Genomic DNA, 22509 nt, shown 5'->3' with positions numbered 1-22509 from the left:
GACATTGACAAATATTAATGAAATAACTATTTATATGTGTGGCAATTCAGGACATGCTAATTTTACCCCTTTTCCCACTTGAGTTCAATGCAAGGATACCTCCGCAAATATCGAATGAAAAGTTCTCACCATGTGCAATTCTCCATTAAATGTTTTCGCCGAGTCTTACTACTTTCGTTTTCTTTGTTACAAACAATACTTGTTTGCACGTTACATGCAGGAGAGTTACATCTACATTTCACATTGGTCAGCTCCTTTTACCTTGCTTAAGGAGCGAAAGCTTGTAGGGTAGTGGCTACTGTTCAGGATTGTCAATCTGATGGTCGTAGGTTCAAACCCTTCCGGTGGCAGAAAATTTTCGTAAGTTTTAGACATATCCCATTGTGTTCATTGTCCACGCCGTGTGAAACGGAATGATTCAGTTTGGAATTCACGATGGGGGGAGGGGAAATATTGAATTACAAAATCTCAATTTCAACGAACCGAGAAGTAGAGAAAAATTGAATAATTCTTATAAATATTAAAAATTACGTTCATTTCTTTAGTGGTGTAATCGCAGGTAAAATCAAAGATCTTACATGGAAGATTTTAATTTGCTCTGAACTCAGCCAAAAGGCATTTCGCACCGATCTAATATATTCTCCAATACATTTCAAAATGTTATTGAATGTTTCATGTCGATAATTTGACCAATGCATCCATTCTTGACGCTCAGACGATATTTTCTGCAACTACCCCTTCTCTCCAGTTTCTTCTCCTTCTTCTCTCCCCTCTTTCTGTTCTGCTTTTATCTCATATCGCCTTCCCTACTTTTCTCGCATCTTATCTCTATCCCACTCTTCTCCACTCCTCTTATCTCCTTTCCTGTCTTAGATTTCCGACTCCACTGCACTCTCTTTTTTCGTTCTTCTCTTTTTCTCTCCTTTACTTTACTCTCCACTTCCCTCTTCTCGTCTCCTCCTCTCCTCTCCTCTCCTCTCCTCTCCTCTCGTTTTCCTCCTCTTTTCTCTTCTTTGTTCTTTTTTCCTTATCTCTCCTCGAATCTTTTTCCATTCTCCTCACTACATCTCCTCTTCTCGTCTATCCTCTTTCTCATCTCCTTCGTTTCCTCTCACCTCTTTTCCTTACTGTAGACTCATCAGCGATGAAATACTAGAAAACCTATTTTTTTTTCAGAAAGAATTTTGTCATTTGCGATATAATAGTGATATTTTAAATAATTTTATACAATAATAATTGTATATTTCTTTCGCGTATTTTATAAATATCTATTGTGCATGTGGCAACCCTGAAATTGAGCCTAACTCTGCACGCAACCCACCAACGGCTTGTGTAAATTGGGTTGCCTAGTTTAAAATGTCGTTGTCCTAAAACTTTTGAGAGACACTGTACATCTCTATAAGTTTGTGCTGTCGTATATTTCTTAGTCGAATGGTCGATATTAATCTATGTGCAGTGCATAGTATATCGACATACATTTACCATAGGTAAAGGTAGGCCTACCCGATTGTGAAACATGCATTTTTCAACTGTATTCATAGATGTTGCTCTTAAATAGCATTAGGCCTTCCCGATGGCGTAGTGGTTACGTCGTCGCCTTGTAGATCTAATCTTGATTAGCCTATCTGTGCATAAAGTGAACCATAACTGAACAACAAAATTAATCAGTATGACACATTGATGACAGCAAAGGAGAGCACTGACACACGCCCACGTCGACCTTTGAATTCTCCCAGCAAGCAGGAACAATACATAGATTATTGCTCTTTTAGTACAGATAGCTATGCATTTTATATGGTATTTAAAGGAAAATTTAATGTGACAACGCCCATCCCAGAAATTACTCCCACCTTTCTGCCTGCCCATTTATTTCTTCTGGTATTGCTATTTGTGAGAGAGGTTTCAATGTCCATTTTCCTGGTGCAGATCCAACTTTGAACTATAGATCTAGACCGATTACTTTATTCTTTATTTGAGTATGAATTGGACTTAAAGCTAACTTCTAAAAACAAAATAAGAAGGAGAAGAAGAAGAAAAATCTCATAATCACATAATTCAAAATTGTGTGTGCTTTATCTCTTCAAAGAAATTACGGAGAACAACTATTAATAGTATGCCATAAAATACACAAATCCTATGCGCTGGAGAGAAAACTCTTGGTTCGTATTGTTAGCGAATAACTTTATTTTATTTGACAGCCCCTGCTACACTTTTCTTGAAAAGCAATGCCAAAATCAACTCTTCCTAAAAATGAAATCGGGAAGGTGTTGCTATATTGTTTGGATCTGATTACAGGTCTCGAGCCTAGTCAATAATTTGCCTTTTATTATATATTAATTTTGAAAAAAGTCCACGGGCATAGAAAAGGAAATTGTTTCATCATTATACACCTAAATAATTCTCACAAATTAAAATTACTGACTGAGTGGTGTCAAAAATATTTTTTTAAAAAAAATATTACATCTCCAATATGATACTTTTCAGTGTCCTATATTATTTGCACTATCCCTGGCCACGTCGTTTTGTGGAAAGTAAGGGAGGATAAGTACTTATAACCAGAGTGAGGATCGATAGGACTAATACTCTCAAAATAATAATAACCCACAGCGCGACAGCCCTTGAGAGCCTTAGCTTACCTACCGACTGCTGGTCTCCCTCCCACACTGTTCCTCCGTCACCTGTTATAGCGTGGAGATCTTAGACCAATACTCTCAAAATAGGAAGTGCAAAAAGACACTAGAACATCGGCAAGTTTTTTTTCATTTTCCAGGAAAAAAGCCGTTATCTGCGATAGGCACGTGTGACTAAAATAGGCAAAAACAGCCACTATAAAATTCATGCATTTATCTCAGAACTGGCCTGAAATTGCTATTAAACATAAGAGCCTACATTTTCTTGCCAAGGGTATAAAAAAAATCAAGACAATTTCTCAGCCTACTTATGACAAACGTCCTCCTCCGTAGCCGAGCGGGTTAAGGCGTTCACTCGTCTTGAGATCGTTCGCTGCGGGACGGCGTAGGTTCGAATCCGGCTCTGGTCGGAATTTATTCGGTCTACGTATAGGGCCGGTGAGGAAATTGGGAAGCTCCGAATGAGTGAGCGGTAACCCGGTCGAGAAGACCTACAACAGCTGGGGGTTCGTCGGGCTGACCACCCGACACCCCAATACTGGTCTAAGATCTCCACGCTATAACAGGTGACGGAGGAACAGTGTGGGAGGGAGACCAGCAGTCGGTAGGTAAGCCAAGGCTCTCAAGGGCTGTCGCGCTGTGGGTTATTATTACTTATGAAAAACATTATTTCATAACATTATGAAACAAATCTCGAGTTCAGCCCACGAAATGTTTTTCAAATGCTGGCGCCGCTGTCTGCTTATACCACATAAAACAGAATCCAAACACGTGCATAGAAGTGTAACAGAAATGTCTCCCTTCACAAGTCACTTGATTAAAAGTTTAGTATCCCCGAAACGTCTGAAATTCCTTTATTTTTTTTTATGTTTCACATTGGTACTTACGTATTCTGCATTCCTAAGGATTCTTGAAGGTGCCATTTCGTTTGTTTTTTTTTCTCACGCAAATAATCTCAATTTTCGACATATCGAGTAATTCTTGTTTGTTAGTTTTCGCTTGCGTTACACGCAATATGGCGGAGAAACCTTTACTAGCGTTGTCGATGATCAGTGGTTATGCAGTGTTGCAACCTTCTTCATCGAAAAATACCTACTTTCGTGTTACTGATTTTGTATTTTTTTTCCAGGTTCGAAAACCCCACGAACCATGCACGGATAGCCCTACGAACCATTCATAAATAGCCCCATGAACCATTCATAAACAGCCCCACGAACCATGCACGGATAGCTACACGAACCATTCACGGATAGCCCCACGAACCTTTCATAAATAGCCCCACGAACCATGCACGGCAAGGTTAGGTTAGGTTCGGTTAGTTAAAATTGTCATCTTCAAAATTGTCATGTTCTTGGAAAACAACGGTGTGGTTGGAAACACTGACCGGTGGTTACATCATCGAACGCACGCAACATTTGATTCACGTAGTGGAAGAACATAGAGGCAACAGCTTTCGTGCATTGGAGAGACATTAATCTTCAAAAACACATGATTTACCGGCGAAATAAATTAAACGATGGGAAAAAACACTTCCCATCTTTCAAAACTGTACGGAAAGTCAGTTCGGTAAGTACTTTCTTCTGTAAAATTGAAGAAATTCGTTTCGGGCATACTAAAATTTTACCGTAACTTGTTCATTTGAAGAAAAACTTAATACAGAGAGAATCCATTTTAAATCAGAATATCTACAATGAAAAGGGCATATTAAGATGCACGTGTAACAAGTGTAACAGCAACAGCAATAAGACCAATTATGAAGTTTTCACCCGGTTGATGCATATCGAAAACAGTTGTTGGAAAGCATAATAAGGATATGTAAAATATGTAATAGTTGTTTAGTGAATAGTCGATCATTCAAGACTGAATAGATTTTTCAAATCGTAAAATCGTGAAATTTGACGGCAAAGACTGAGATTGTTTATTCAAAGACAGAGTGAGTAGGGTAAATTTAAGCAAGGACCGTGTGGCCCAACGGATAAGGCGTCGGACTTCGGATCCGAAGATTGCAGGTTCGAGTCCTGTCACGGTCGACTGTTATTTTTCTGCTGATACTTTCCTCTGCAAATAGGAACGAGCCTTATAGTTCATTAATTTAGAAAGCCATTTGCGTGAGTGCGTGCAGTTTATTACATAACGCGGTATTAGATGATTGTGTTACATACGGTACGTACTGTTTTTGTTTCGGTAGGTTGAATAAGTAAAAAAATCAGGGTTGTTAAAGGTAGATACAGGAACCCATAAATTATAATGGGTTCCGCTGCAGGACCGGAACCTTTTTTCTCGCACAATTTAAATTCGGTCCAAGTTGCGTATTGTTACATTGAAAAAAGGTTCCTGGACCGTATTACAATTGTTTCTGAAAAAAGATTCCTGGAAAGTATTTAAATTGATGTGGGAAAAAAGGTTCCTGGACCGAATTGAAATTCATTCTGGAAAAAAGGTTCCTGGACCGAATTGAAATTCATCCGGAAAAAAAGTTCCCGGACCGTATTTAAATTGATCCGGAAAAAGGTTCCTGGACCTAATTAAAATGGTTTAAATATGAAAAGGTTATACAGGATGTAACATTGTTATTCGTACACATAGAATTTCCGAGGAAAAAATGTCATATCTACTAGTAAATATAGTCATTTTCATATGTACCTGGAAATTAATGTTAATGAAGGTTTCACCAACAAATGTCAATAAAAATGTATGTTCAAAGTGTATAAACAGAGCATATAATTTGTGTGAAAAGAGAAAAACACGCTGTTTCATGCAACATTGTTATTCGTACAGGCAAGAGTTTCAATCTTCCTCGCATACAGCGCCACCGCTATTCGGGCGATTTCGTGCAGTTTGCAACTTCGTAACAAGTTTGAACATGCAGGCGCGCTCCCCGTCAAGCGGAATGCTGGCGTAGGTATTGTTGTAGGCCTATCGTCTATTTATCAGCGTGTTTGAAATGGGCAAAGTGAAGGAACTTAGTTCCGATCTGAAGGATGTTATTATAAATTTGGCTCTTAGAGGTTATTCGTTAAGAAAAATTGGAAAAACAGTCAATAAATCACATTCCACAGTTCAATACATAGTAAACAAATTTAGAGAGGAAGGTTCAACACAGAATGCGCCGAGAAAACCAAAAGAGAGACGGTTCAATAAACGTGATGAACGCTTTATTTTAAAAAGAGTGCGAGAAAACCCCCACCAAGTGTTCCTCAGTTACGATCGTTAGTAGAAAATGTTGCTGGCAAGATGATGTCCGATCAAACTGTCCGACGTGCCTTGTGGAAGCATGGATATCATGGCAGAATACAACGAAAGAGGCCGTATGTAAATAAAGTGAATCGCAGTAATAGACTTTCATTCGCGAAAGAGCACATCCACAAGGACCAGCAATTTTGGGATAGTGTCATATGGTCAGACGAGTCCAAGATTAATATATACGGGTCCAAGAATAATATATACGGGTCAGATGGGATAAATAGGGTCTGGAGAAAATCAAATAAAGACAATAATCACATTAACACAGTTTCAACAGTGAAACACAGTGGTGGGTCATTAATGATTTGGGGCTGTATGTCGTCCAAAGGGTTGGTACCATCCAGTTTATTGTCTATTTGGAAATATTGAAGAACAATGTAAAGCAAAGTGCCCAAAAAATGGACATGCTGCCTATCTACAGATTCCAACAAGACAATGACAGTAAGCATAAGGCGCGAGTTAACATGAATTGGCTAATATGGAATGTGCCCAAACTACTACAAACACCAGCTCAAAGTCCAGACTTAAATCCCATTGAGAATTTATGGGTAATTTTGAAGAGGCGAGTCCATAAAGCAAGCGTCAAGTCCAAACAAGAGTTGAAAACTGTTGTGCAAGCCGAGTGGAATAAAATAAGCTCTGAAACATGTTGGAAACTGGTTAATTCTATGAAGAACAGGTGCCAAGCAGTAATTAAAGCCAAAGAATACGCATCAAAGTATTAGAACTGTCACTCAATTTGCTCTGAATATACTTTTTTTTTTATATTATTAAGTGTACGAATAGAAAAGTTGTACAAAAAATGGCATGTTTCTCTTTCAGTTTCATTTAATTTATTATTGTCATTGGTTATACAGAATTTGGGTAAGATTTTATGTTCCTAATGATATTAGTTATTGAATTGTAAAGAAACAATTTCAAAAGAGTGTATTTCCTTTCAGATATTAAAGCATTTTCTTTGAAAATCCGTGTGTACGAATAAGAATGTTACATACTGTACACTGTCTAGAACTCATTTATGTTTGCTGATTTTCTTTCCCAGTCTGGAATTGAAATTATTTACAATTCCTGGGCCAGGGTTGACCGATTAAAAGTTGCCTTCTAAAAATATCCGCCAGTACGTTTTACATTGAAATGTCACGCTCCTGTTGTAGAAAGCGTAGCACAGGGAATAAATAATAACGCTGTTGTTCTCTCGTGGGCCAGGTTCAAAAACTTCCTTGTCGAAGAGTTACTGTAGGCTACATAACGCAATGGACTATATTAGCGTGGCGTCACATTGATCTCAAACAAACCCGTTACGTGTTACTCCGGCATCCGATCCAGGAACTGCAGCCAATAGGAGCCGCCCAGCAGATATCACAACAGGGGACAGGTACTGTTGCCAGAGATGTTGCTACAACCAAGTGAAGGAACACGCGCGAGAGAATGGGGCTAAATGGAGAGGGGTAACGTAACTGCAGCGTTTGCGTTTCGCCCATTTCTACCTTGTACCTTAGATTCTCGAGGCAGCCAGCACCTGGATTATTCTTTCATTCTCACAAGCGAATAATTGTTTATTGTCAGGTCCGTAATCTATCCAATTTGCGTATTGTTTTATTTCAATACGGAACTTGGACCCTATTTAAACTGATTCGGGAAAAAATGTTCCTGTACCGTATTGAAATTGAACCTGGAATATAGGTTCCTGGACCGAATTTAAATTGGTTCGGAATAAAGGTTCCCGGATCGTATTTAAATTCATCCGGAAAAAAGTTCCTGGACCGTATTTAAATTCATTCAGAAAAAAGGGTTCCTGGACCGTATTTAAATTGATCCGGTAAAAATGTTCATGGACCGAATTGAAATACGTTACAGATAAAAAGGTTAAATGCGGTCCAGAACCCATATGCGCTTGCTGATTTTCTCTCCTGGACCGGAATTGAATTTATTTAAAATTTCTGGACCTTTAACAACCCTGAAAAAAAGTAAACTAAACAAGGTGCAAAACGAAGTGTTTCATGACTGAAAAACGATATAAGTAATTACATTGCTATATTTTCAATACTAGCTCATTCTCGTCCATTTAAGCATCCACAAATGGCACGTTACTCATAAATTATTCAAACCGAACCTAATATAGCTCTGAAAACAGCATTAATTTGCACGTTATCTTGAAGCTCAGCGTAAAATACTGCGCATTAACTTTAAAATTGCCCCCGGTGTCTTTTCTATTTTCCATTCTCGTTGTTATTAGACGCCAACATTTCTGGGCTTCAGCCATGGACGAAAAACACGGCATGTTCTCTTTCGCAGCACATAACTGAACCCCTCGTCCAGTTATTACATTGCCTTGCAACCCGAAGTTGGAGCAAACGAGTTTTATAAAAACGTCCACTGGGGTTCGCTGCACGCCTGACGGTGCCAGGAACGAGTAACAACAGAATCTAACAGCACCCTTGGCCTACATTTAAAGTACATGGTTGAATTCGATGTGGAAGCTGTAATCTGCAGGAAAACTCGTTATGTTTCACTGCGTTTATAGAACGATGTAAAGAGGTCGTGTTTTGAGGAAAGAAGAGCATTAAATGAAACTCTCGTTTAGCCTTTCCGCAACTAGAAATTCGTTTTTAATGTTGTCTTTATTGCTGTGGATAATTCTGGAAATAAAAATTGTACTTCACAAATTGCTCCTGTACTATACCAACCCTGCCAACCATCTTTGCGGATTCTAGTTCCTGTTTATTTGAGTTTCATTGTTTGTTAATCAACATCGTTGCGATTAAGTAAATTTATACTAAATAGTTGCTTTAAATACACGTCGGACTCTTCGCATTAACTTAGATGTGGCCGATTGTATTTATAATCATTACACGTATTACGAAACATGTAAAGAAAATATCCGTCAAAGAACCAAATCAGCTCCGATTTTTTACAAATGATAAATGAATAAATATACTTCTTTATTTTCCAAATGTCCAACGACAGACGGTCAGATACATAATATGGAAATTTCTGAAATTTCTAAAAGCTTCTTTTCTCACAATCTAATAAAATATAGCTTGTATACAATTAATGGGATTTGTAACAGAATTGCCTAATAAATTAATTTATAATTAACATTATCAGTTTTTTAAAAAAGATGGACAAACAGAACAAAGGTGTCGATTATAATTAGTGTTGCCCACAAGGCTAGACATTTGCCGTCTCGTCTCGAAAGTGTTTAGTATGGTTTACCACTCTAAAACTACAGTAAACTGAAGGAAGACTGCATAACGATTCAAAATATTAAGAGCGATACTTGTGAACAACATTTACGAATTATACACTTAAGGCAAAAACATACTATACATTCACAAACTCTTCTGGGTTGTAACAACTCCATTGGCTGTCAGTGGGATCAGTGGCGGCGATTAGGGGGGGCAGTTACCCCCCCTTTTAGCACTTTTGCTCCCGCACAATACTAAACCTTATCTACCAAGGGAATGTAAACTGTCCTTGCCCCCTAGTTTTGGCACCTTACCCCCTAATAGTCCCGGAAACGAAGGTAAAAAATTGGGTTTTGTCGGAAATAATTAGGGGAAAACTGAATTTTGGTGTTTTGTTAGATCATCATAAGAGATGAATTTTCCCAAAAGTCCCCGCCCTTCCCCCCGTAGCTCCCCCCCCCCACGTCCCCATGAACATTCAATATGCAGTGTTTTAGGAAAACGTCCATATCTCTGAAACTACGTAGTAGACATATTGGGACGTTTTTTTTTTATTTCAGTGCCAACATTACTCTCTCTAAATTTGGTCCTCTTCATGTTTCAAATATTGTCAATGGATTTTGAGTAATTTAAGACAAAATGAAAAAAATTTAAATTTTTATACTTACTTACGAATGATAACATTGGAAAATTATCCAAACAAAAGTTGTCGAGTATAAAATTATGTTTAAACTGATACCAATAATGACAAGCTTGCTACTAAAATTTATCCTGTAGCGAGTAAAGTTTGAACGCGCGTGCGCTTTCACTCCCCTACTCTCGCTGCGTTCCACAAAAATAACATTTTGATGTTTTCCGTTCATATGTGCTACATTTAAACAATATTTTTAATATTTTTTAATAATTTAAAATTACTCATAGAATATACAATTTTAATTGTCCTATTTTGAAAATATTAAAACGACCTGCATGCAAATATTATCATTAGTTACCTCAGAAAAATATCATTCTTGTCCGTCATTCTCATATTGTTGAACTCTACACATGATTGTTTCAAGTACCTTTTCGTAGCCCAGTTACACTCCGTACCGGGAATCTGCGGAGCAGCGCTGCGCACAACGATAGTGAAGGGGAGAAAGCGAGTGGACGAAAAAAAAAACAGTGCACGTTGCTGTAAAAAGCTGGTAGCTGAGGCCGCGTTTCCCTCATTTCCCTCGACTCATTGGTCGAACCTTCTCGAGTCCTACTTACGTATAGGACCTGTTTTTGTTTAGTCTATTTGGCACTCAAAGCTCAAATCAGTGGATTAGTGATAAGTGGATAGAAGGGATGACACTGCTGTAGAACGGTTGTGGATTGCATCGAAGATATCCAAAAGATGGTCCATATATCTGATTAACTCACTTCACTGGAATCAATAAGGTATGGAAGAGAAATACTAGAGCCTGAAACTCTTAAAGCTTTTACAGAGAGAGCAAAGAAGAAAATTAGTTATGACTCTATGTAGATCAATAGCAATGACTAATGTGATAATATCAGCTGTTAGGCAATGGCCATTTCAATCACCAATTGAAATTTCATTGACATTAGCGTTCCATTGGCTATATGGGTGGTTGGATGGCGTAGTGGTAACGTTGTCGACTTATTACCAAGAGGTCTGAACTGAACCAAACTAAGCACCTTATTGATGTTCTGTCATGTTCCAGTTGTCAAAAAGAAACAAAGAAAGCAGGACTTAAAAGTGAATGAATCAAGGACTATAGAGATCTTCAGGGTAGCGCTTGAAGTGAAAAATGTTATCTGGGGGGATGTTTTGACGAGCCATGGGGTTAGCTGTGGGGTAGGGGTTGCTTCTATAATTTAACATGGTAACAATTAGACAGCTGGAAGAATGCTTTGCGAAAATCTTGCTAGCTGTGGGTTAACATCTCATCCCATCCGCCCTCACTTCAAGCACTGCCTCAGGGCTGTTTGAGAAACAACAATTGTATCGTCACTTTTTTATGGCTAAGAGGTTTGAAAGAAGAACCAGGCTAATGCATCTAACAAAGGGAGACTAGCTAATGCTGTTGCTCAGAAATTTGTTTTAAGGGTAGTTCTTGAAGAAGAGGTTGATGATGTGACATAATTCAGGTGGGAATACAAAATTGATGATTAGTCAAAAGTTATAATAGTTGGGTCAGATGTAGTTTTGCTGGTTCTGCAGTTGCACTGACCCCGAAGTCCCCTGTCTCCTACAGTATCCAACAACTCATTCACCGAGATGATGATAGATATGTTTCCTCGTGGCCATTAAAGGGCTTCTTTTTTTTAGGAGAGTGGGGTTGGCGAAGACAAAAGCACTAGAACTTGTTATCATCTGATGCAAAAGATCAGGCCAGTATCTTCAGCCAAGGAGGATGCTCTAAAGAAGAATTGATTACAAAAGTCAAAGAAAGTTTATTCTTGTCTTGTTTGGATTGAGTAAATATAAACATCTAGACGAAGTTTATAACTTCAGCTTCATAATTCAAACAAGCAAATCGTATTAAAAAGTTCATTCTGATTTGGATGAACTCCCTCCCAGTGCCTCAACATATTTTCAGGGCTCACTTACAAATCTAGACATGGTTTGGAAACAAACTTCAACATACTGACAGGGGATGGATATAACCGTGACCAAGGTTTGAAACCAATGACAACCACCCAATCTGTTGCTGCTGACGACGTTCTTCGCCTAATCTCATGTGGCTGCAAGACAGTTTGAGGAGACTTCCGTTATTGGCGGAGATCAGTATATAACTGCACTGCTATGCACGAGCACTGCAATAAACTTCCCTGCCACAATTCTCTAGTGTTTGCTCAAGAAAATTAACTACATTTTCAGCATTAGTTGTAGAATATCATAGACCCCTATAAATAGCGTACGTATGTGTACATAAAATGTAGAATAATTTCAAAGAGGACTAGATTTGTTACACTCTGTCCCGGGAAACTCTGCAGCAAGAAAAAAAAGTCCTCTAAACAAGTAGGACTCGAGAGGGTTCGACCAATTAGTGCGCGAGTGCATGGATGGGAAACGAAGCTGCAGCTACCAGCTGTTTGCAGTAGCGCGCTCTGCTTTGTTCCGTCCACTCGCTTTCTCCCCTTCACTATCGTTGTGCGCAGCGCTGCTCCGCAGATTCCCGGTACAGAGTGTAACTGGGCTACGAAAAGGTACTTGAAACAATCATGTGTAGAGTTCAACAATATGAGAATGACGGACAAGAATGATATTTTTCTGAGGTAACTAATGATAATATTTGCATGCAGGTCGTTTTAATATTTTTAAAATAGGACAATTAAAATTGTATATTCTATCTATCTATCTACAGCACACGAGTAACTTTAAATTATTAAAAAACATTAAAAATATTGTTTAAATGTAGCACATATGAACGAAAAACATCAAAATGTTCTTATTTTTGTGGAACGCAGCGAGAGTAGGGGAGTGAAAGCGCACGCGCGTTCAAACTTTACTCACTACAGGATAAATTTTAGTAGCAAGCTTGTCATTATTGGTATCAGTTTAAACATAATTTTATACTCGACAACTTTTGTTTGGATAATTTTCCAATATTATCATTCGTAACGAAAATACAGTGCCAAAAATTAAAAAAGTAAGTATAAAAATTTACATTTTCTTCATTTTGTCTTAAAATTACTCAAAAACCATTGACAATATTTAAAACATGAAGAGGACCAAATTTAGAGAGAGTAATGTTGGCACTGAAATAAAAAAAGAACGTCCCGATATATCCACTAGTTTCAGAGATATGGACGTTTTCCTAAAACACTGCATATTGAATGTTCAGGAGGGCGTAGGGGGGAAACTACGGGGAAGGGAAAATACATCTCTTATGATGGTATAACAATACACCAAATTTCAGCTTCCCCCTAATTATTTCCGACAAAAAGTCTTCGTTAACTGGGCTATCAGTTTTGGAACCCAATCGCCGCCACTGAGTGGGATCATTACAACCCAGAAACAGTGGCGGCGATTGGGTTCCAAAACCGGGGGGGGCAAGGTGCCAAAACTAGGGGGCCAAAGACAGTATATTTCCCTTTGTAAATATGATTTAGCATAGTGCGGCAAAAGTGGCGAAAAGTGGGGCAACTGCCCCCTTGCCCCCCCTAATCGCCGCCACTGCCCAGAAGTGTCCGTGACTGTTGGTATGCTCTTCCCTTCACGGCGTACTTTCGTTTTAATAAGTTACCTTACAGAAAATTAAATGTCGTTGGTAACTATGCATATGCACTGCGTGGTTGCATACATGCTGGATAAAGAAAATCCGTTTTTCGGTGACTCGTAAAGTCCACACAGGGCTTCGGTAAGAAAATCATTGTTAAGAAAAGTTATTTCTTTTCTTTTACATACTACTGTGAAAGTTTGTGAATATTGTAAGTCGACAGCCTGTGTCAACATCGGTATGCGTATCACGTCTTTTGTGGTGACTATCAAATAGGAGCAGTTACATTCTTGTAATAATGAACTACGAGGCGAGGCGCTTCAGGTGCGGTATTAATGAAGTGATATAACGTTTCTACTATTTGACCCGAATCAATTGCTATTTGCTTCTTTCTGATCTACGAAAACTGAGAATATTCATCTGGAACTTGAAGGTGTGAATAAAAAGTAAGTTTTAACAGTTTAGAGGAGTAAACAGTCTGTTTGCACAGAAATACAAATGAATCAGCCAGTCGTTCAAATGTGATCTGGACGTTTGTTCCTCTTTAACAACTGTCCAAACAATCGAGCGTTTTCATTAGATTTATTCTCAGAGAAAACTGGGTATTTCCCCAACAATTGTAAACCAATTGCTGAACTTGTCCCCCCTCGTTTCTTGGTTTTGGATCCATTTTGGAGACATTTTCCCTATTCGCAAATAAATAAAACAGTGGTGAAAAGAAGAAAAACGTCAGCATTTATTGCTATCTCCAGTCCATGTGTGGGAGAAAGAAAAAAAAGAAAGCAATATGCTACAATAGCCCTTGCCTTGCAGTACAGAACAGGAGGAAGGGAGGAAAAGCAAGAAGAAATGGAAAAAGAAACTTATACATTATTGATGTCTACAGATGGTATCGCGCAGGAAGATTTATAGCGAATAGGTTCTTTTTGCAATGCGAAAAGATTCATGGGACGGGACGTAGGGACCACCAGCGCTCCAGACTCGAATACGATTTATGGTTCTGATATACAGAGGGCACCAGTGTCGCGGCCTTTTGCTGACAAAGAAACAAAATGTTTCGTTGTTCTACCGAGGAAGTGAACCTTATGTTCTCATATATTTACTCATACCTTTGCATTTATGGATTGAAAACACGCTGTCAGACGACGCATTCCTTTAAATAATCCATGGCAACCAGTGAGCAAGAAGGGGACCGGTGAGGCTGCTACCCCTCTAAAATACATAATAATGAAAACTGAACTGTATAAAAAACATGCTGTGTGAAAATGAAATATAATTTACGGCAATTGAAAATAAAATAAATTTTGTAGAAATTTCAGCGAAAATGCAGGCTCTACCAGGACTCGAACCCGGGTCTATGGCATACCGTACCACTGCTCTATACCAACAGAGCTAACGAGCGGACTCAGTTCAGCTGATAGACTGAGAGTCGGTATACAAGAGACCCGGATTCGAAACCTGGTCGAGCCTGCATTTCTCGCTGAAATTTCCACATAATACATCTTCTGTGTGTGCCAAATCGCAAGTTAAAATCAATTTTGTTAAAGCAAATATTGCTCATGAAGAATATTTTGTTTTTGTTGTTATTTTTACATCACTCTCCAGCATTCTATGTAGTACCGCGGTGGTCAATTTGGTAGGACTTCTTTCTGACTGCCAAACGAGTGAACCGGTTCGATTCCCAAGGTTGAGTGATTTTAGGTGGGATTTTTACCTGAGATATCCTGTATATAGCGGCTTGAAGTTCACCAAGCCTCTAACATATGGGTAACCGTGGAGGGTAAAGACGGTTGGAGGAGCGTGGTGCTCATTACATGATCTCCACAAATGACAGATATTGTGAATGTGTGGGGGGGCCCTATCTCCAACGCGTAGTGTAGCAGATTCCTATGTACTTTTACGTTGCTGTGTGTGTGTGTGTGGAGGGGCTATGTGTGTGGAGGGGGTTATGTGTGTGGGAGGTGTAACTGCCTCGCTTTTCAACCTCTCTAGGCAGTGATGAATCAAAGACGGTAAAACGTCAATGTCTTAACAAGAGTTTGAATCTAGGACCAGGGTGCGAAATCCCGGGAGGGATAGGGGGGAATCGCCCCACCAACAATCTTGTCCTGAAATTTTCCTCCCGCAGCAAACTCTTCCGGGGGGGAGAGTTTTTGTTTTAACAACAAACATAAACAATTAGTTTGGGATTCGAATATACGAATCTTTGAAAGCTATTACCCATTTGCTTACCATTCCATCACTCATAATGTTTTGTCTGTACACTTCACAAATCTGACGGTGAATTTCAACTGCTTTCACGCTTTTAGCACTAAGAAAACGAATAACAGCGCGTATTTCACAGTCGGCGGGATTCTCAATCGGTTGGTTGGTTGATTTAAGTCCACTTTATGCACAGTAAGGCTAATTAGGACTGGACCTACAGTTTAAAGTGGGATCCGAACCACTTGTGCCTCCACCGGGTATCGAACCCGGGACCCCTTGATTACAAGGCAACGACGCTACCACTGCGCCATCGGGGAGGCCCGTAGGATTCTCAATCGGCGGAGGCATTTTAAATACGCAAAAGCAAATGTATACACGATCGATTGTTGCCGCAATGGCGTCTGTGGCTTGACAGTGCGCATGCACGGGACACCGACCGCAGCGCTGCAGCGGCGGAATTTCAAAACGGTACTTACTTTAAAAATACGCCTCGTACTTGACTGGAATAATATCGAAAACATACAAAAAGAACGGACAACAAAGAGCCTCATGTCTAAGGACACTGAACCCAACAATCCCCAGAACACAGAAATTAGACCGACTCGTTATTTCTTCTCTCATCGCCTTTCGTTAGCAACCGCGAAGTAATAAATATATTAATAAAACACGTAATAGCATTTATATTTGGATTTGATACATGAAACTATTATCTTCTTAATGTCTCTTAATTTTGTCCCCCCCTTAGGCAAATCACTGTTCATAGCATCAGTAGTACATTAAAATCTTCAATTTGCAATTACACTTTGAATGAAGGACAGTCGATATAATATATTGTATATTTTGTAATATAATTATTTAATAATTGACACATATTTAATGACATTATACAGAAGGGGGGCACCTGTGAAAAAGTGTGCCACATGTCACACCGTTAGTACAACAGCACCACCTGGCACTGAAGTCTGCCACCTAGTGGCCGTGAAGGGGAAGGTATTAGTCTGTCAACAGCAGTCATTGGTGGTGCATTCGTCTATCGTACGCTCTCAAGAGATGGTGCAATGTCAGACCTGACAGAGTTCCAAAGAGGCATGATTGTTGGAGCACGTTCAGCTGGAGCCACGGTGACGGAAACCGCAAACCTTGTGGGTGTGCAAGGAGCACAGTATCAGCCGTTATGACAGCGTACGCAACACAAGGTAAGATGGCGTCTTCAAAGCACAACAGTAGACGAAAGACAAAGCTTGCTGCTCGGGATAGGAGGGTGTTGAAGCTCATAGTGGCCCGAAAGAACAATCAATCGTTATCCGAGATAACATCTGAAATGAACATGCATCTCCAGGACCCCATTTCAACCAAAACTGTCAAAAGGGAACTCCATGCTGCAAACATTCATGGCAGAGTGGCAATTCGTAAGCCGTTGGTGACATCACGTAATGCTGTCAAGCGACGCCAATGGTACAGAGCTCACAGAAGTTGGTCCCCACAGCAGTGGCAACAAGTCATCTGGTCTGATGAATCAAAATTCACATTATTTCAGACCACCCGAGATGCGTTTCATACTGACTGCCTCTTGCCGACTGTGAAGCATGGAGGTGGGTCCATTATGGTATGGGGCGCGATATCTAGCACGGTGTGGCACCACTTGTTTTTCTGCATGGGAAGATCAACACCAATCAATATCGGAGCATTCTGGGAGATCATCTCCATCCTTCTGTCCAGACTTTATTTCCTGGGGAGTTTGCAAGACGACAACGCTCCTATCCACACTGCTGGGTCTGTCCAAACATAGTTCGAAGAACATGACGATGAAGTAGGGCATCTTGAATGGCCCCCACAGTCTCTTGACTTGAACATTATAGAACATTTGTGGGGATATTTGGAGTCCAAACTGCGTGCTCGAAGTCCGCCTCCAGCCACACTTTCGGAATTGGAGACTGCTCTGGAGGAAGAATGGCTCCATATTCCCTTAAACATTGTGTATGACCTCTATGCGTCCATCCCACGTCGCATACAAACTGTACTTTAGTCACAGGGTGGTCCAACCGCATATTAATAAAGATTTTCTCTAATTTCACACGTGCTCGTATTATTTTGTCCCCCATCTGTATGTATATATATATATATATATATATATAGTGTGTGTGTGTCTGTCTGTCTGCTTCTTCCCCCCACCAATCTGCAGAGATTTCGCACCCCCTTGCTTCGTTTTTTATTTTGATTATATAGTTTATTTTACTTCGCGTTTTGTGCCTCTTGGCTAATTTGCGAAGATGGGGATGAGTGATGAAATGATGAAATTGATGAATGGACATTCACAAACAACCAAGCCCGACCGGGATTCGAACCCGGGACCCTTGGCGTCGCAGCGCGATGTGCTAACCACTCGGCCACAGGGCCCTTGCTTCGTAACTAGGGTGACCATACGTCCCGTTTTGACCGCGACAGTACAGTTTCTGAGGCGTGTCCCAGTCGTCCCGTCGATATTCTTTAGAAACCTCTATTTGTCCCGTTTTATACGAGTCCAGGAGTTGACTTGAAAACCAAATCAACAATTGAGCGACATTTCATGCTAAAAAAAAATGATGGAATTTTTAAGCTATCGTCATGGAACACCCTGGCAAGACAGCTGTACTGCATTTCAAGGACTTACAATCAAAATGTTCCATTGTCATCGAGCAGGGGTACCCCGGATGGGTTTGTGGACGCACATTGCGTCCACCCAACTTTTAGGGGGGATTTTCTCATTTGCTTTTTTGGTGATAGAAATTTGACATAAGTTGAACTTCGTTAGCATGTAATAATCACTTCGTACACTGCTAATATATTGCTACAGGATGGGTAAAAAATATTATTTGGGGGGGACAGTGCCCATTTCTTATTAAATTTAAATTGCCAGGCGAATTCTTGTGGGGAGAATAAGCATTATTGTTTGGGGGGAACACTATAAAACTCTTGACTATCAATGTTCAGTCCTAGATTATCACGGGAATTCTGCTGAAGGGGGGGGGGGGGATTTAGCATTAAGTTGAAGGGGGAATATCCAGATATTGTGTGTTAAGTTTTAGATTGGCACAGAATTTCTATAGTAGGAGGGAATCGAACTTTACAGTTCGAGGGAGGCAGGGTGAGCAATATTTAGCGCTGTGATATAAAATTCGTATGATGATTATTATTTAGGCTGTCCTTTTTCTATACCTTTTGGAAGTCGTGTGGTATCAAGTGGATTTTACTCTGAATTATTCGCTAAACGGGGTGGCGGTGGGTGTCATAACTATCCGCCTTTGTATCTTCACTCTTAAAATAAACATCGTATACATGATAAAGTAGTGAAGTAAAATATAGTACCGACTACTAAACAAGAAGTCCACGGGTGACTACAAAGAAAGAACAAGGGATTAGACGGACTAAATATAATGTGAAACTGTTGATAAAAATCAAGAGAAAAGTTGAGAATATCAAACCAGATTGAAATAAAATTTTGAAAATATACAAAATCCCATAACAATAGAAGAAAAATGGAAAAGAACAAAGGAAAACATTCAGAAAACAGCAGAAGAGACAATAGGATGGTAAAAGAAAACTAAAAGAAAGGAATGGTTTGATGAGAGTTGCCAGAAAGCATTTGATGAAAGACACATAGCTAGGTATAAATTTCTCCAAAGGAAGACCAGAGGAAGTGCAGAGAATTGGGTTGTGAAAAGAAGAGAAGCCAAAAGAGAATGTAGAAGGAAAAAATGGCAGTGGGAAAAAGAAAACCTAACAGAACTAAATTAACTACATAATAAGAAAGAAATATGGAATATGTATCAACGAATAGCAAACTATAAGAAAAGATTTCAACTGCGAAGAAATTTGTGCAGAGACAAAGAAGGAAATCTTATTGGAGATAAAAATATAATACTAAGTAGATGGGCAGAATATTTTAAAGAATTATTAGGTTCCGATGAAAATAGGATATCAGAAGAAGTAAGAAATGACCAACAATGGGATGAAGAAAAAGACTTGCCTGAACTCAAAGATGTCACAAAAGCCATACAAAGCTTTGATATTAACAAAGCAATATGGAGGACTAGAACTAAAGAAACAAACTTTTGAGGTTATTAAACAGATCTGGAAAGAAGCTGAAATATACAGTAGCAATAGTATGTCCGATACACAAAAAGAATGACAAAACATGTAAGAATTATATGGGCATATCTCTTATGGCCCAAGCTGAAGGGAAGAAGAGAAAGCTGCGCGGGGACTTTTCGTCCAAGGTTTCTTTCCTTGTGGTCACTCTATACCAGTGCAGATTTAGAAATAATAGATCAACAATAGACCAAATCTTTGTATTAAGATATTAGAGAAAATTTTTGAACACAATATTAACATACATCAATTATATGTTGATTTTCATCAAGCATTTGACTGTATACAAAGAGACAAACTCTATAAGATAATGAGAGAGATGGATATACCAGAAAAATTAGTAAAATTGACAGAAATGACTAAGAAATTCCAAATGCAAAATTAGAATACAAAAACAAACTATCTGAAGAAATTCAATTTGGAAAAGGATTATGACAAGGGGACAGCCTCTCCACACTACTGTTTAACATAAGTTTGGAACATATAATTAGAAAGATTGAAATGAATCCTGGAGGAACCATCTTAAATAGGACAATACAATACCTTGTATTTGCTGATGACATTGCCTTACTAAGCAGAACACCAAAAGCACTAGAAGATGCCCTGAAACAATTACAACAAGGTGGACATGAGATTGGACTGGAAATAAACCAGGATAAGACAAAATACATGATAACAACAAGAAACACAATCAAGTATCAAACTATAAATGAGTTTGAAACCCACAGTGAAAAGTTTGAGCGAGTTGGAAATTTCAAATATCTAGGTTCAACAATAACAGAAGATAATAGCATTGCAGAAGAGGTAAAAGCAAGAATAACAGCAGACAACATATGCTATCATGCATTTGGAAATATTTTAAAATCCTCACAAGTGAACCAAAAGCTGAAACTAAGTCTCTATAGAACTATAATGAGACCAATAGTGATGTATCGGTCGGAAACCTCGTGTCTCACAAAAAAGGAAGAGGAAATGCTAGGTATATGGGAGAGGAAGGTTTTACAGAAGATACATGGACCAAGCAATGAACATGGCATCTGGAGAATTAGGACAAACAAAGAACTAGCCACACTTTACCAGAACCCAAGTATAACAAGTGAAATAAGAGCCAAATGCCTTAGTTGGCTGGGGCACGTAGAAAGGATGCAACTAGACAGAGCAGTATATAAGATCTACCAAGGCAAAAGAAGTGTTGGTAACCAGGAAGAGATGACTCGACCAGCCGGAAGACCTCAAATGAATGGACATAAGAGGGTGGAGAACGAGAGCAAAGATCTGAAATGAGTGGGCAGCTATCACCAAGGAGGCCAAGGCCCTGCATGGGCTGTAGAGCGGTGGAGTAAGTAACTATGTGTAGAACAAGTATTAAATTATCAAAAAGAAAAGAAGCAAACCCAATCAAACGTCCATACATTATTCAGACAAATAACTAGGAAGAAGTGCTTGAAGAAGCAACCCCCTCGACTGAAGCAGGGGTATTTAATCATGTAAGTTAAATAAATGTGTGTGATGTGTAAATTTGTGCATACGAGGGGTAGTCATAAAGTTTTAATTATCACCTCGAAAAAATCAAGCTGCAACCATGAAACTTGGTGATGGTGTTAGTCTTTCTCTACATATTCACCCTTGAATGCGACGCATTTTTACCAACGATGGATGACTTGGCAGAGACCTTGATTGTAGAAGTCTGCATTTTGGCTGTTCAGGAAACGTTCCACCTCGAAAATCACCTCGTCGTCATTCTGGAAATGCCTGCCACGCAATGGTTTCTTCATCCGAGGAAAGAGGAAGAAGTCACTAAGTGCCATGTCAGGAGAATACGGGGGGTGAGGCAAAATTTGATAGCCTAAAAAGCATCATGTGTGACTGTGTGCTGTGTAGAATGAGCTGGGCGTTGTCGTGGAGCAAAAATACCTCCTTGGACAGCTTCCCGCTATGCTTAGTCTTGACAGCCTCCCTTAACCTCGTCAGGAGATTTCGGTAGTATGCTCCTGTGATGCTTTTCCCCTTACGAGCATAATATGTTAGCACCACACACCATAGCAGTCCCAAAAACACTGATGGTTGGGTCTTCGCCTTTTTCGGCAGTGGTGAATCCACATGTTTCCATTGCTTGCTTTTCTCGTTTGTCTCGGGGTCATAGTGATACACCCAGCACTTGTCCATGGCGATTAGGCGGCTAAAGAAGTCTGGATTGGCCTGACACAGCTGCAACATTTCCGCTGCTGCCTCGGTTCGACGGACTTTTTGAATGGGTGAGAGCAATCGCAGGACCCAGCGGGCGGCGACCTTTGTCATGTTCAAAATGTCATGCAATATGTTGAAAACTGATCCATGACTGATTTTCACTTTTTTCACTATCGCCTCGATTGTGATACGCTGGTCTTCGAGCACCACTTCCCTTGCGATTCCCGGTTCTTCACAGAGAGGTGGTCTGCCACTTCGTTCTTCGTCATTCAGACATGTTTGACCACACTGGAAGCGTCTTCGCCACCTAACCACTGTGTCATATGATGGTGTATTGCAGCCGTACACTTTTACCAACTCAGCATGGATTGTTGCAGCGTTGTTCCCCATCAAATGCAGAAAACTAATTACCGCACGATAATCCACTTTATCAATGGGCTGCGCCATTTTGTTTTGGCTTCTCTAGCATCGTGCTACGGTACTGTGGCGCGGGGATTTCAATGTGTACCAGGACTACAGACATGTACCTGCAAACACACAAAAAATTAATTACATAACTTTATTTTTTCGAGGTGATAATTAAAACTTTATGACTACCCCTCGTATGTACAAAACCACACACACAACAATTAATTTACTTTCTACTGAAAATTTATGAAAAATAGCATTATCTTAAACAGCTCCCCCTTTTCCTTCGAGGATCAGCCTTCCAGCTACAGC

General features: G+C 39.6%; 1 protein-coding gene and 1 non-coding gene across 2 annotated transcripts; one reads left to right on the top strand and one right to left on the bottom strand.

The window, feature by feature from the left end:
• Positions 1-4587: 4587 nt before the first annotated feature.
• TRNAR-UCG (transfer RNA arginine (anticodon UCG)) lies at positions 4588-4660 on the top strand. Its single transcript has one exon. It is a non-coding gene; the product is annotated as a tRNA-Arg (tRNA).
• Positions 4661-21411: 16751 nt separating this feature from the next.
• On the bottom strand, positions 21412-22236 carry LOC145986520 (histone-lysine N-methyltransferase SETMAR-like). The gene has a single exon (XM_083120633.1). It carries the CDS (start codon positions 22234-22236, stop codon positions 21412-21414), a length of 825 nt encoding a protein of 274 aa, XP_082976759.1.
• Between the last annotated feature and the right edge of the window lie 273 nt (positions 22237-22509).

This window comes from Lepisma saccharinum, chromosome 1 (assembly GCF_977018435.1).
Source record: "Lepisma saccharinum chromosome 1, izLepSacc3.1, whole genome shotgun sequence".
Classification (NCBI taxonomy): Eukaryota; Metazoa; Arthropoda; class Insecta; order Zygentoma; family Lepismatidae; genus Lepisma; species Lepisma saccharinum.
Note: the sequence above shows the minus strand (reverse complement) of the source record. Positions and strands in the feature narration are given on the sequence as shown.